General features: G+C 37.0%; 1 protein-coding gene across 1 annotated transcript; it reads right to left on the reverse strand.

Moving 5' to 3' along the window:
* Positions 1–9,871: 9,871 nt before the first annotated feature.
* On the reverse strand, positions 9,872–11,362 carry LOC115735136 (protein SLOW GREEN 1, chloroplastic-like). The gene has a single exon (XM_030666242.2). The coding sequence runs from the start codon at positions 11,286–11,288 to the stop codon at positions 10,224–10,226; it is 1,065 nt and encodes a 354-aa protein (XP_030522102.2). The 5' UTR covers positions 11,289–11,362; the 3' UTR covers positions 9,872–10,223.
* Between the last annotated feature and the right edge of the window lie 4,493 nt (positions 11,363–15,855).

The following is a 15,855-nucleotide window of genomic DNA, read 5'->3' on the forward strand; positions in this document are numbered from 1 at the left end:
TTCACCTCAATCTCAATTCAAGGCATTTCGACGACATAAAAGATGATCTGCTCATGAATTCCAGTTACTCAAGACCATAGGAAACTACTTCAAGCATCAAAAGCGATATGCGAAGCAGTTTCCCTAGACATGCAAACCGGTCTTCTATTCGGCATACCCAAATACAAATGGCATCGTCACGCCCAATCAAGCGACAAATAGCTAGCCTAGTCAAAAAGTTAGAGGCTCCACTTGCCTCAAGTTCTAAAGCCAAGAAAATCAGGGTCAAATCGCATCGAAATGAGTTGGGTCTTCCTCCTCCTTTTGTGCCACGCGGGTCACCGAGCGAGGGAAAGAGACCGCGGGGTCGACAAAGAGAGGGAGCTGAGGTCGGGGCTGTGTCAATCCAAAGATGAGAGCTTGAAGACTCGAGAGATTGAGGGAGAGTCGGCGATGAGAGAGAGGAGTGGCGTCGGTTGAGCGAGAGGGAGACAACTGCCGAGAGCTTGAGAGGGAGAGGGATTTGGATTGCCTAACATTGAAATTTCCGTGACGTGAATGGCATTACTCAAATCAGGCCGTCCAAATGAAAATAAATGGTCTGATTTAAGCCACGTCATCTGTTGAAAGAGAGGGAAAAAATGTGAGCGGGAAATTTTTTTGGGGTTTGAAAAATTTTGAATTCCAAACGTGAGTCAAATCAAGCTGTCCATTTTTATTTGGACGGCTTGATTTGAGTAATGTTACACATGTCACGGAAATTTCAATATTAGGCGATCCGAATCCGAGAGAGAGATGGGTGGGTTTCTTATGAGCAAAAATGAAAAGGAGAGAGAGAGAGAGAGAGAGAGAGTAGAGCTATTTATTATAGAGGTTATGGCGGATCCTGAACCAATTTTTGCGTAAACCGTTCTATGGGGACCAAAACTAACATTAATAACCAATAGTTCTATCGTTCTAATAACGTCACATCCACCATTTTATTTGGTCCAATAATGGCCGCGCCAATAACTAAAACTAAAAAAATATGTTATCCGTTCACCAACGCCCAAAATTAATTACTCCGCTTGTTAAATTACTTGGACGGGATTCAGGTAGTCACACCACTGCCAATCGACTCCGTCCACTGCCGACCACCGTTCGTCGTCGCCCACCGCAGACCACTCCTGCCGACCGTCGCCGACCACCATTGCACCTCCACCGCGACCGCCGCCGCAGCCGTCATTGCCTGCCACCTCCGCCCGTCGGAGTAAAAAATAAATAATCATTTTTTTTTTATTTTTAACAGTAAAATAATAATTTTTAATAATAAAATTATTTTTCAAAGAAATTAAAAATAAAAATAAAAATGAAGTATAAATTTTTCAGTTGTTGACAATAATATTTTGTAGAAGATTTTCTGTTAATAATGTTTTAGAAGTAGAAATTTTTAACCGCTAGCAAACAAATTTCTCTAATCAAAAATCAACTTATAGAGTAGAAGTAAACAAATCAACTTATGCTTCTGAGTAGAAGTAGAAAAATTAACTTCCGGCTATAAGTTAATTTATGAAGCAGAAGTATTCCCATACGCACCCAAAGATGCCCCCGGACTAACGGACGAGAAGTTGAGCCCTCAATTTACTCAATGAGAAGATCGAAACTTTCTCCATTGGAAGCCATTCCTTTAATTTGGTCCGTTCAATTGGGAAATGAAACAGCGAACATTAACAAATGAAAATGAATACAACTTCCTAAAAATAAACAGGGAAAATAACGACATAAAACATTCTAATAAGAACTAGGAAAGTAAAAGCATCAATTGAAAATAAACTTTTTATTTTAAGTTTCTAAAACGGCCCTTTCTAGTGACATGGCAATTTCATCATTTCAATTTCAAATCGACAAAGGAATTAAAACCATGATTGACCTGGATTGTCGTGGACCGACCAATAATACAGCAAAGTGAGTAACTTGCAAAGTGAGGGTTTAGAAGATTACTTCACCAGGACATGATGGCAATCCCATAGACATGCGTATGAGCCGTGTCGTTCGAATTCTATTCTAGATGGCTTAATAAAGTGGGGTTAAAAGCGGGGATGACTTGTTGCCGCCTTGCGTTCTAAGCCAAGTCCTTTTAATTTTGGCGTGGCCAAGAATGATACCCCAATGCGACACGGCCTCGCGGGCCAAGGTAGACACTCTTGACACCAAGAAAGAAGCTTTTGGGATTGAGTTGGGCAACCTTTACTATGCGGCTTCGCGGTCGAAGTTGTATCCAACTCAATATCATCCTAAGTGACCCTAGTGCAGCCTAGGACCGATGGTAGGTTGTGTGTGCAATAGTTTAGTGATTAAATCTAAATGCATGCACAATGATTAATATACAAACGCTATTTCAAATATTCAAAAATTTAACATTCATTTCCAAACTCCAAACCTGCAAGACAAGAGGTCAACAATCACTCAACCCCTTATAATGCCCAATTTACAAAAACACTTATGTTAGAGACTTACCTCGAGTCCTCTTTGCCAAACAAAAATATTTATTTTCTATGAAAAGAAAAAATTGGCCTAAGTCTACTAAGAATTTCTTAGTCTCTAGCGGAATCGTCAAGCTATCGTGACCTTCCAAGGAAAAATCCAAAAGTCGAGAGAGAAAGGTAAGTGTGAAAACTTGGCTTGAGCTCTCCTAGGCCCTACCCATCACCACTAGGGTGTAATTAGCATGCAAAGTTTGATTCATTTATGAGTCGTCACTAATCTGTTTTTGGCGGATCGATTAGACATCTAAGCAAAGCATGGGAGTTTACTTTTTTTTCTACAAACCCTTAAATAGGATCGTGGAATTGATTACACTATTCTAACACCCTTTTGGTACCTTTACTCTTTTGAGTTTCGAGAAAATATTTATGCAGGTAGCTTGGATTGATTTAACCTAGATCACCAACATGTGAAAAATGATCCCAATAAATGTAGCAACCAATAATCAAAACACTGCAAGAAAACAAGCACAAGGAATCGACCAAGGAATTTTCGGTTTTCTTACTTAAGATAAAAACTATGCTCTATGCAATGCATGTAAACGAGAATTCTAGCTAGTCCGAACAACATGCAAAATGAATGTTTTCTAATGTGGTTTATACATTGATCTCATTGATGTTATGTTTTCTAATGTAGTTTAACATTGATCCCATTGATGTTTTATATGTAACAGGTCAACCATCTCCTAATAATGGGCTTAAGTACACCCCAAGTGCCATAAGTTGTATACGGCGCTCACTTTAGTGCCAAAACTTTCAAATCGATCACTTTAATGCTAAGTTTTTGTAACTTCGATCACTTAAGTGCCAACTTCTTTTAAAAATGATCACTTTAGTGCCAGATCTGACGTGGCTTGCCGAAAATTCGACACGTGGTATTTTTTATTAATATTTGAGATGACGTGGCTTGGTGAATTTGACACTAAAGTGATCGTTTTTAAAAGAAGTTGGCACTTAAGTGATCGAAGTTACAAAAACTTAGCACTAAAGTGATCGTTTTGAAAGTTTTGGCACTGAAGTGATCGAAGTTACAAAAATTTAGCACTAAAGTGATCGATTTGAAAGTTTTGGCACTAAAGTGAGCGCCGTACACAACTTATGGCACTTGGAGTGTACTTAAGCCCCTAATAATGTATTGCTTGCCTGGCCAATTCAAGATAATGTTGTTCTAAAATACGAATCATACCGATTTGTGGCATACGACGGATAAGCTGCACATAGACGTGTTGAAATCATTAGTTTGGATTTTCTTTGTCATGGAATTCGACTACCATGATAAGCTACCATACTGGGTTTCGTAGTGCGCACCAGAAGTAGTTCGTTTGCATACTGGAATGTCCAGTACTATTTAGGAAAAATGATGCAAGTGGTTCACGAATTTTGGTCCAACGTGTAATATCCTTCATGAAGTTTTATTTTATTCGACGTGGTCCCAAAACTTTTGATACATGTACAATGTCATTCCTGAACTTTTAGTTCGTTCAACATGGTCCTTCAATTTTTGGTAAATGGTCGATCCAATCTATGGATTATATGAAAATGTTCAATATAGTATTTCCATTAATTTAAGTTCATAGACAATATTGAATATTTTGATATAGTCTTGGGACTAGGTTGAATAAAAAGTTGATAGATCAAATAGAACAAATTAAAAGTTCAGAACGATATTGATCATGTATTAAAAGTTTAAGAATTGTATTGAACAAATTAAAACTTCAGGAGGACATTACACTTTAGGCCAAAGCTTAGGGATCATTTGTGTAATTTTTCCGACTATTTATTGCTTTCTTACTGTTGTTTACAGTTTACACTCAGCAGTCTTGAGTAACAATATAACATTACTACCGTGTTTAGATGATCCAACGCACTCTGTTTAACGTGGCAAAGATCCAATGCACTCTGTTTAACGTGGCAACTCCATTATGTAGTCAACAACATTACTGCCTAGTTTAGAAAATCTGGCACATATAAATAAACAGCTCTAGACGAAGAGCTCACGAAAACAAGCACGATCGAGAAACTTAGCGGAAAGTGCTTGTGCATGATGCATGCACAAACCATAAATAAATTCTGCAGTGCTTGGCGGTGCTTTTTTCTCCTTTAACGTTCCTAGTTCTATCCGTTTGAGACGAGAATATACAATTGGCTATCGCAATGTGTTCTCAGTTCATCTAATTTGATCTAACGTACAAAAACGAATGTGGGCATAAACGAATTTTGTCCTTAACCCACCCTACCACAGATCTCACCACAAAGCATTACAATGCATCCGCAGTTATTCAATTAACTAAGAAAATGTAATAAAAATTTCAAGTAAGAGCCTATAGTGAGGTCATTTTTCAAAAAAGGCCTGAAGTGAAACTTGTCTCAAAGCATTAAACTTTCGTCCATTGTGACAAAATATGTGCGCTTGGCCACAATCCTCAATGTTTGCAAGGTGAAAGAGGACAACCATGGCTTGGGCGTAGAAGAAGATGAAATTACAAGGGAAAATATAATTCAAAAAAGAAATGTCATTGGACAAACGTACCCCCAGCCATGCGATCAGAGCTTGCCAGCCGACGAAAATTTGACCTGGTGGCAAGCTCAAGCCCTTATTCGAGACTAAATGGCTACTCTAGGCATTTATTGGAGATAATATCATCAAGCCCCTTTTTTGGGAAAATGACCTCACTTTAGGCTCTCATTTAAAATTTTTCTTACAAAATTTGGACATAAAGTTGTAAAATTGAAAATTTAAATAAAACCATTGTAATTTTTATTCCAAAATAATTTGATATGTTGCGTCACAAAAGATAAGGAACAGTTAATTGCATTTTGTTTTTGGCGTAAGTTAATTGCATTTGAAAAGCAGAAAATTTAAGCTAAAAATAACGCAACTATGTTTTAGATCAATTATTGTCTTGAAATTTCTATCTCGGAGATATATTTTTTAATATAAGGTTTTGTTGTATTAAAGGAAAGAAATTCAGATTCTGCTCAATTTATATGAAAAGTGCAATGATCCAATATAGGAAGCACAAGAAAAGATTCAAAAGCTAATAAGGAAGTTCTTATTTCCTAGCAAAATTGTTGAATCTATAATTTGTAGATCTATCAAACAGGTGGGTTTGGATCGGACCATTTATGGTCCGATCCAAATTAATCGATTAACCCGTTTATGACCTATTTATATAAAGTGCAAATTTTTTTACCAATACCAAACCCAAACCATATTGCTAAAACATTTCTAAAAGAAAATTTATTTCTTATAAATTCTTTAAAATTATATATATTACTAAAACATTGGACAGTGTTTATAATTTTTTTTTAATTCTGAATTTTTATTTTTATTTTATTTTTTTATTTTTTTTCCTTTTGAAGATCAGCATGGGTCACTAGCCAACCCTCACCGACCTTGTTTCACTTTCGACAGGCGAGGGTCGGTGGGCAAGCCTCGCAGGATTTTTGAAAAAAAAAAGGAAAAGAAAGAAAAAATAAAAAAGTAAGGTACAAATAACTAACAAAAAGTATTCAAAAAGAAGACATATCATAAATGAGTTGACTTGACTAATAAAAATCCATTTACAATCCACATATAGTTACGCCTACAATTCAAACCCATTAACAACTCATTTATAATAACTTTTTTTTTTAACAAAACATTTATAGGAACTTGACTAACTCATTTATGACCCATCATATTTGAATATGGGTTAAAAGTGGGTTTTCAATTCTTTTTGACCCCTCTAATAACTAGTAACCTGGATACTTTCACGTTTTTCTTTAACTTATTCGTTCTTGAACTTTAGAAGTCTCGGATTTAGAGTGTTATGTGCTACCAATTATTGTTACATCTCTTGGAGCGTGATTGCTACCAATTAGTTGTACCAAAAATTATCAAATCAATCCTAAACCTATTATACAAAGGTTAGTTTAGTTTTACACTCTCTAATTTTGTCAACTTAGTTATGAGCCTTTAAACAAAATTCTAAATTTGTGGTTCAAGTTAATTGTTGCTGGGAATTGGTGATGTTGCATCTTGCCATCACCGGTCATCTTAAGTAGCCCGCTTGTGATTTCACGTGTATACCTCTATGCAAAACAACGTTGTTTTGCATATTTTTCCCCATTTTTCTGATTTGTCCATATTTTTTCTTTCTTTCTTTCTTTCTTTCTTTCCTTTATAGTTCATCATGTTCTTCACCAAATGATTCTGAAGGCCTTTGAGATCTCAGTCGAATTGGACAACCTCAAGCTTCTAACAAAATGAGTCATAAATATATTTTTTAACCCATATATGATTAAGTGAGTTGTTATATGGGTTAATTATATATAATAAATGGATCATAAGTGGATTTAACCATAATATGAATATTAAATAGATCCTAAATGAGTTTACAACTTGTCTAGACTCAGCTCATCTCTACTCTCTCTTATTTCTCTCTCGCTCTCATTCGTTATCATGTTTACTTACTCCGCATTCTCACCTCGGTTTAGGTATAAATTTTTCTAAAATGGGTTAAATAGAGAAGTTTTTAGAAATATTGATCGGGTCGGATATGGATGACTAGATTTGCATTAAATGAAAACGAGTCCGGATGAGTTAAAAGAGTCCGACCATTTTCATCCCAATCCACCCATTTGACGGGTTTATACAAAATTAAGTAGCACTAACACCGAAACTAACCACTCATAACCCTTTTCTGAAAAAATGGCTCTAAATTCAGGTTCTTTTCATTCTAGTTCTAAAAGTTATTGCAACTTATTAATAGTAACAGTTAACTAAGTAGCACCGATATCGACATGCGACAAGATATGATGACACATCGGTTCTAAAAAAAGGAAAAAATTTCGACACGTTGAAAAATATTGAATATATATAATATATGATAATTTACCATATATATATATATGAAAATATCAGTAGTGAGTTTTATAAATTTTTTTCTTCTTTATTAGGGATTTTTTTATCAAATTTTGTTAGGGGTTTTTTTTTTCGTGGCCGAAAGATTTTGTTAAGGAGTCACATTAGATTTTTTTTTGGGCTACTTAAGTATATTACTTTTGAGGCGGCTGAGTATATAACTTTTTTTTTTTTTTGTCAAGGGATATAGAACTTAAGTACATGTATTTTTGATAGATTTATATCTTAACCCATAATTTATTGAAAATGTTTAAAATTATCCCTATACATGCCAAAATAGTGTATCGAAATGCTAGACTTGAGTGTCTTTGGTGTGTTCGGAGCATCGACCACATGCCGAATGTCTAACACCGGTCGTCCACGTGCTGGTCACTTGTCGGATGAGTGTCGAGCGTACAACGCACGTCTAACACGACACGGAGGCTCCTTAAGAGTATTCGTGCTTCTTAGATATTCAATAGTATTAACCGTACCACATTTATTGCGTCTGCAATTTGACTCTCGACATTAATGTCTTAAGACATCTTTAAGTGCAAATGAAAATATGGGGAGTACAAGTTTCTACCTTCATCACTTGATGTACAAAGCACGATAATTCAACCGTTAAACACAGATAAAGAGGACATACCCAAATAAAAGAGCAAGAACTGAACGTAAGTACGAGGCTGAATTGTCCTCCAACTGTGCCACAACCATCATGCTAAAGCGTAACCGGCAAAGTAGTCAACCCACTTGCCCAAAAGCAACTAAACAAGCTGAACACCGAAATACTTCCCCACGGAACCATGCCCATGATATATCTTCATCATCTAGAACATGTATACATGTAATTCATCCCTTTACATGCTGATTTAGTGTGAGATGCCGCTCAACACATATATCAATTCACCAAGACAACAACTACGTCCACCATTTCTTAGTGTGCCCATGTTAAGAAGGAATCATTGATTTTAACAAAGCCAAGACAAGTCACAAGGCTCTCATCTACCCATGCACTCTTTCAGAATTATAATAAGCTGCAAGGATCAAAGGCAATCTGCTTGGCCAGCAATAAGGCCAGGCAAGTAACTATGGCCGGCTGGAACTCTACAACTGTCACGAGACCATCCTAAATGCCTTTTCCTAATGGTTAGCACAAATAAGTATGATAAATGACTGCAGCAGATTAGCAGTGATATGACAGTAAGAACAGCACGAGTAGCAATCAAAAGAGAGGAGATACTACAATATTCACCTTATCATAACTATCAACAAGCCAACAGAATAGCTTGCAGAAAACAAAAATAGGTGAAGGAGAGACTTGAAAAATGCCGATTTCTTAGTGAGGCATTCTAATAGAAAAATAATAGGTGTCTACTCTGGCAAATTAAACAAGTATGCTGATCTAATGCAAGCCATGAACTGGTAAGGCTGAGTCGGTGGTTAGCATTAGTTTTAGTACATATGAGAGCCTTTTTTGTGTGAGTTTGATACATGCGAGTTGTTCAGCTAAAGTGAGCAAAGAAATAGTGCCAGGCATGCATCACAGAGAATTTACTTATCATGTTAACAAGTGAGCACATTCTCAGCATACAAAGAAAAGTTCCAATTTACAATACAATAATCACACAAATCGCGAAAAAGGTGAGAGCCTCAAAATTTGAAATTTCCATTATCACAAGTGCCCTCCCTAGAAAAACCCTTCGCATATTTTCAGAACGTGCTCTTTGCTAGCTCTTATTTTTAACTTCCCCCTCTTCCCCATTTTCATCTCCTTTCTCTCAAAATCTCTCCTACTTAACTTCTGTTCTTCATTGGTCATAACAGCTCAGTGACTTGAGATGGGCGATCTTTTCAAAGGTAGGATGGGGAAGAGAACGCAGAAAATTTAAAGCATGCTTGAATTGAACAGGCAACATATGATAGATCCCATTTGTTTCCTTTCAACTCAACATTTCCCGGGATCTACAAGATGAGCTCATGATAATATAGTACGGAAGACTTCTAACCATAAACCAAGAATATGAAACAAAGGGTAAAGTTTAGGACCTGGACAAGCTTTGCTACATAGGAGAACTCCTTTCCTCCCTCCGTCCCTCCCTCCTCAAAAGGAAATAACACTACAAATTACAGAACAAATAGAAATTTGCCAAAACAGTCTTGAGTATTGAGGACTTTTTATATCATCACAGTTTATCTATATTGACACGTTGGTATACACCATTGAACTCTCATCAAACCACCTACTCTCGTAACAAGATATAATGAAGCCAAAACAATCTGGATAACAAGTATTGGACAATAACGCAGATTTTCCAAATGTTGGTATTATCAATTACATAAAATCCATAAATTCCCATTAAACACCCAAGTTCACCTAGTTGATAGATCAGAGATAAGAAAGAAAATGCATTTGAGTAACCAATCACCATAGAGCGACCAAATGCTCTTTGATCAGGTATTGATATATCCGAATAAAGGAAGCTATCCAAGAAGAAGGCCACAGAAGTTATTAACGTCATTCAATCAAAGATTGGCAGTTATGCACACAATCATGATAATAGATAAGTTGAGACTGACAAATGCAACCAAATTCTCTTCCAAAACCTCTCCTCTGTTTGGGGAATGCTACACTAACGACCTAAAATCTGCCAAGAAGAAAGATCCTACCGACAGCATAACTCATTGTCAGGTCCACATTGATGCGCTCTACCACATGTATGAAAGGCAAGAGACTTGCTAAGGAAAGGATATGAGCCTCGCTAAGAAAAGGATCCGAGCGTTTCATTAGAGTGAGGCAGACCTGATCAAAGCAGCAAACAATCAGCTAATCCACCTCAGCTCTTCATGCCCGCTCTCTCCCTCTCCACCTTTTGCGCGAAAAACTTGGTGGCAAACATATTATCATCAAAATACTCCGCGTAAGGGTGATTCTTGGGAACAAGTCTCCTGTACTGGTTGAATTGCTTCTCTGCCTCATCTTTCTTCCTCAACAAAGTGTAGAGTATCCCCTGACACAAATAGGGTCTGAAATCCCTAGGCTCCTCCTTCACGAGCTCCTGATACACGCTCAAAGCCTCATTGTACTTCCCTTCGATGACCCGAACTTGGGCGATCAAAAGCTTGAAGTCCCTCACCTCGGACTTCTTCTTCTCCTTCTTGCACCTCTCCATCGCCGCCTTAATCCTCTCAAACAGCTCCTTCAACTCATCCCCCGACTCGGAAGCCGCCATCACAAGGCCGTGATAGGCCTCCACGCGGAGCGGGTCCTTCTCCAGTATCTCCTCAAATGCTCTCTTTGCAGATTCGAACTCGCCGCTGTAGCTATAGATGTTAGCCTTCAGCAGCCGCCACTCACGCTCTTCAGGCTCCAGCTCGATCAGGCGGTCGAGGATTTCGATCGCTTCCTGGAGCTTCCTCGACTTGATCTTGACCTCCATCAGAGACCGGAGCGCCTCCACGTCGTCCCCGTACTGGCTCAGATGCTCCTCGATGGTCCGCTCCTCTTCTTCGGACGAAGCGCCGGCCCTGCCCGACTCCTCACCGGCGGTCCCCACCTCGGGGGCGGCGATCGGGGCGGCAATGGCCGGCTTGAGGTGGAAGCGCGAGAGGAACAGCGCGGCGGCGGCGGACAAGGCGACGCAGGCGGTTTGGAGCGTGTGAGGGGAGTCAGGCTTTCGAGGAGGGTCGGACGGGGACGGGGACGGGGACGGGGACGGGGAGCGGGAGGATGAGGCTCTGAGGGAGGGGAATTTCGGCGGCGAAGAGGGCGGCGGCGGGCCGAGGGTTTTGAAGGAGAGGGAATGGAGAGAAAAGGAAAGTTTCGAGGATGAGTGGAGGTTGGGGGTGCGAGAGAGGTGCAGTGGCTTGTGAGCAGAGTGAAGTCTCGCCAGGGAATCCATGTCTGATCCGATTGAGAGAGAGAGTAAAACCCCAAGGAATGATAACTGGAGTCGAAGGAGGAGAGCCGGTCGGCATCGAAAACCCTGAGACTCAGAATATGCGAGGTTATTGCATCAAACCGGCGTCGTTTTCGCCTGCTCAAATCAGTTTGTGTTTTCCAACATGGGCTTGAACTTGATTTGTGTTGGACCTCTTACCGGGCCTTTGGGCCTTGGGTTTCCTTTACTTTGTGCATCCGGGTTGTGGCCTTTCGCCTCACAATCCATGTTACCTTTTCTTAATGCACCCACTCTAGAATCCACGCGCGATTGATTACTAATATAATCTTGATTTGCTTACCACGAAAATGAAAATTTGCTGCATTAGACGACTAGAAAGTGAAATTAAGTGTCCATTTTCCTCGAACGAAACTGTTTTCTGAATTTTCTTTTTCAGCTTTTCGGTATTTGGATGAGGGAAAATTAATCGATGCACGATAAGTTCGGATTGGGGTAAAATGAATTCTCATTATGGCAGGAACGAAATTAATTTTCCCTAAACTACCAAACAAATGTAAAATAGCCATTTTTCTTTTGAAAATGGTTTCTACGGAAAATATTTTCCTTTCTAATGAAAATTCCAGTGAAACAAATGTAGTAGGAAAATTTTTTTTCATGAAAAATCATTCCAAATGGAAAATTTTAGTTGTGATTCTTTTAGTGGTTTAAAGAAATTTATTTCCTTCTTATCAAAAAGGGGAAGTCATTTTCCCTAATTTAAACTTGTTGTTTACAGGTCATGGAAAATATTTTCCTTGCATTGATTTTTTTTGTTATCCAAACACCAAAATTCAAAAAATAATTTATTGGAAACTCATTTTCTTTAAACAAACAAGTCTATATGAGAAAATAGGAAATAGTCTATCTATTTTCAATAGTTCCAATAAAGTGGGATAAACTGTTAGAAATTATTAATAGAATACAACAAAGGTTGAAAACAACCCGGTATTAAGAATGCATTTGTTTCACCCAATTTTTCATGATAAAAAAATATTTTTCATAAAAATTAATTTAGAGGAAAATGGTTAGTTTTTATTTGTATGGTGGTTTATGAAAAGAAATTTCCTTCTTGCTATAAGAGAAAAATCATTTTCTCCTAATTTAAGCTTGTCATTTTTAGTCGATATAAAACATTCTCTGTAGATTAATTAGTTTTCCGTCATCCAAAAATCAGAAAAGTTGGAAAAAAAAAATCTCAAAAACAGTTTTTCATCAAACATCCGTCAAATAAACAATTGTTCAGTGGAAAATAAATGATTAGAAAAAAGTTTTCTCAAAAAGTATTCGTTTGCGTCGCTTCAAATAATCAGTCAACAAATTTTTTTTTACTGTTGATAACAATTTAAGTCTAAGCATTTTTTTGGATAATGAAAATATTTTTCATTTACTTATTTATTAAGGATAAAACGATGTTTAAAAAAAGAAATTTTAATCATTTACAAAAGAAACGGAGACTATAATAAGGGTCAGATCCGGGAGTTCAAAGCGACTTCAGACGGGCTTCCAGTTCAGCCTAGGCCTTGAACTCTATTTGTGTTTGTTGCTGATTTGATTGGTAGTAGAGATTTACAACTCCACCAGGACAAAACTCGTTTCCACTGGATGGCGCAAAAAAAAAAGAATTTCTTGTTGGGTACGCTGAAATATATATATTTGTAAGTAATTTAATTGGTAATTACTGAATTATATGTTTCGAGGTTGAAAACTTGGTACTTAACAATAGTATGTTTAAAAACGTATATACTTAGGAAACTTCGGCCTGATAAGGCCAGTACCAAACCAATTACTTCAATTCGGGCCCAAATTTTCTTACAAGGCCTATGCCTGTAGAGTGACTAGGCTCGGTTTTGTAAGAGACGAGCCGAAAACACTTCCATATTTTTCCCAAGGTGTTTGGACGTGGATTGTGCCTTGTGATGCATCTAATGTTGGTACGGGAGGCGTACTCAGTCAAGAAGGGCCATTCTATTGCCTGTTTTAGTGAGAAGTCGAACATATCAAAAGGAGTCAATTAGAGGAGGGTTAGCCGCCCAATTTAATCGATTCCTTCTTGTTTAAGTACTTCCTGATTAAATAAAAACAGCTTTTCGATAAAAAAGAGAGGAGTCGATTAGGATTTTGAGAAATTCCCTTTTCCTAGCTGGTAGTGGGTATGTGACTCCTAGTATCATTGTTGTGATGTACTACGTTACCTATTTTGATTTACATTAGTACTTTTTTTTTGTTCCCCAATTTACATTAGTACTTGAAGAGCCCATTTATATGGTCGTAATGGTTTCTGTTCATTAGAGGTAGATCATTTGTTCAGATTTCAGAAGAATTTGTACTAGATTTGTATGATGCAGTTTTCCTCTTAGGCATGATGCCTAAGAAGCCCTACATGTAACGCTTAGGAAGATTTGAAGGGTGATGTCTAAAGGGTTATTATTTGTCGCGAGACTTAGTTATCCTACGTCGGACAGGTTATATTGGCTTAAAAAATTCTCACCGGTGTATGTGAGCTGACTTTATTTCGACCTTAAAATCATTTTCTAAGGAAGGAAATTTTAGTAATATAGATATTAAAAAGAAGAAATAGAGAATGCATTGTCTATATAAAAAAAAAAGATTTTACGCGAGCGGCTTTATCTATTATGGACTTGATCTATAGCTACCCTTCACTAGAATTAATGGTGTAAAAAGCCATTTGCATAACAGATATTTACGTCAAAGGAGGATTAGGAGAAAGTAAATGACATGGATCATTTCAAACTCCCATTTATGTAGTGATTTGAGAAAATATTCAAACTTTGCTGCGGAAAATTTGTATTGATTATTAAGAATCAATTCTTATTATCGAAAGACTATAAGAAATAATGTGTCTTCTACAATTAGGGAAACATTTAGAAGCAAATTGTTCCCAAAGGTCCCTGATTAGTGCATATAAGTAAAACCAAGTGAATAGAAGGAAGGTTACCTTTTCTGTATAGTTAAATATTTTCATTAACTTATGTGATATTTACGGATGTCTTAGATCAAGATAGGTCATTGAGGTTCGCATTTTCAAGTTTTTGATGTGGAAAAAGATTCCTTATTTGAAAAACTCATTATTTCATGAAAGGTTAAAGTCCAATGGACGCTTACAGCCCTTAGTCTACTCGCGGCACACATGCATGAAGGTATCTTCATCCGTGCCCCGCTGTTTGTACACCCTTTATTTTTATTTTGAATTAATATTACGAAAAATCTCAAACCGATAAGCTCATGGCGACTTTATTAGAAATTAATTTTTTGATCACTAAAAATCCAAACGGATACATAAATGAAAAATTTACCCTCCATTAGTTTCCGTTAAATTTGATTAATACCATAAAAAAAACCTCAAACTGGTACACCTATGACAAATGGAGGGTAAAAATGCCAAAAGAGTACACCGGTTAACTCAGCAATTTGACGAAAAATAACAGAGAATAAATTTGCCATGTATGTAGCAATTTGGGATTTTTCATGTCCAATAAATTAATTTAGAATTTTATCAAAAGTGCGTCAATTTTAAAAAAAATTCATTATATTAACCCTTTTACATTTGTTGGAACTCAGTCCTTTATTTGTAACCTTTGGAATTCCAAGCACATAAAACTAGTAAAAGGCATGGAATTGCTTGACCTTTCCTAGAACACGGATAGCGAGTAATTTATTTGACATCTACCCTTGCATCTCAAGTAAGACAACAAATGTCAACACCCAATGCATCTTATTCAGACTCTGACATCACTTTTATAGATAATGATATGTTCCTTAAATGATGAGATTGATTAATCGTGAAGATTTATGGGTGATACGTGAAGATTTATGGGTGGACATACGTCATGTCAATTGGTTCCTATTGGGGGAGAAATGATTGAAAAAGACTTTAGCTTGCGCCGGTGCATAAGATCGTTTAGTCAAAATTGGATTCTGTCTTCTAGAATGACAGTTCCTTACAAGAAGCAACCAAAAGATTTCGCTAAGCTTCTTGGAGCAAAATTGTAATCAAAATGATTGAGATCTACTACCTACCTTAACGTATAATGAAATTTTTAATTTGTTTACTTTGATTTACGTTATTTAAACAAATAATTCATGAACGTTATCCGTATCAATAATTCATATTCATCCGAGTAAAATTATAAGTTCTAATTTTCACCTTCCCTTCTCTCTCTTTTGATCCAATCCACTACTAGTTGTAGCCCTTTGTCCCTGGCACACGATGGATAAAAAGTGTTCAGGAAACCCTAAACCTATTATACAGAATGTAATTAAGGTCTAAATCTCAATTGAGCTAGTATAATGAAACTTTGAAAGAAATTCTGGTCAATTTTCATCTGATTTTTCTTATATGACAGTTCAATCATATCAAAAGATCCGAGATGTCCCAGCAACTTGGTTACATGTATGGCAATATATTAAATTGATGTCTTTTTATCTTAAACAGTCGAATCAATGATATTACTACAAAAATAATAAAAAAGGAAAAGAACAAAAATCTACTTCATTTTCTTCTCCCTCT

This window comes from Rhodamnia argentea, chromosome 10 (assembly GCF_020921035.1).
Source record: "Rhodamnia argentea isolate NSW1041297 chromosome 10, ASM2092103v1, whole genome shotgun sequence".
Lineage (NCBI taxonomy): Eukaryota > Viridiplantae > Streptophyta > Magnoliopsida > Myrtales > Myrtaceae > Rhodamnia > Rhodamnia argentea.

What these genes read in the sequence shown, in the direction of transcription:
- LOC115735136 (XM_030666242.2), bottom strand. Translation starts at nt 11,288, where the DNA reads ATGGATTCCCTGGCGAGACTTCACTCTGCTCACAAGCCACTGCACCTC.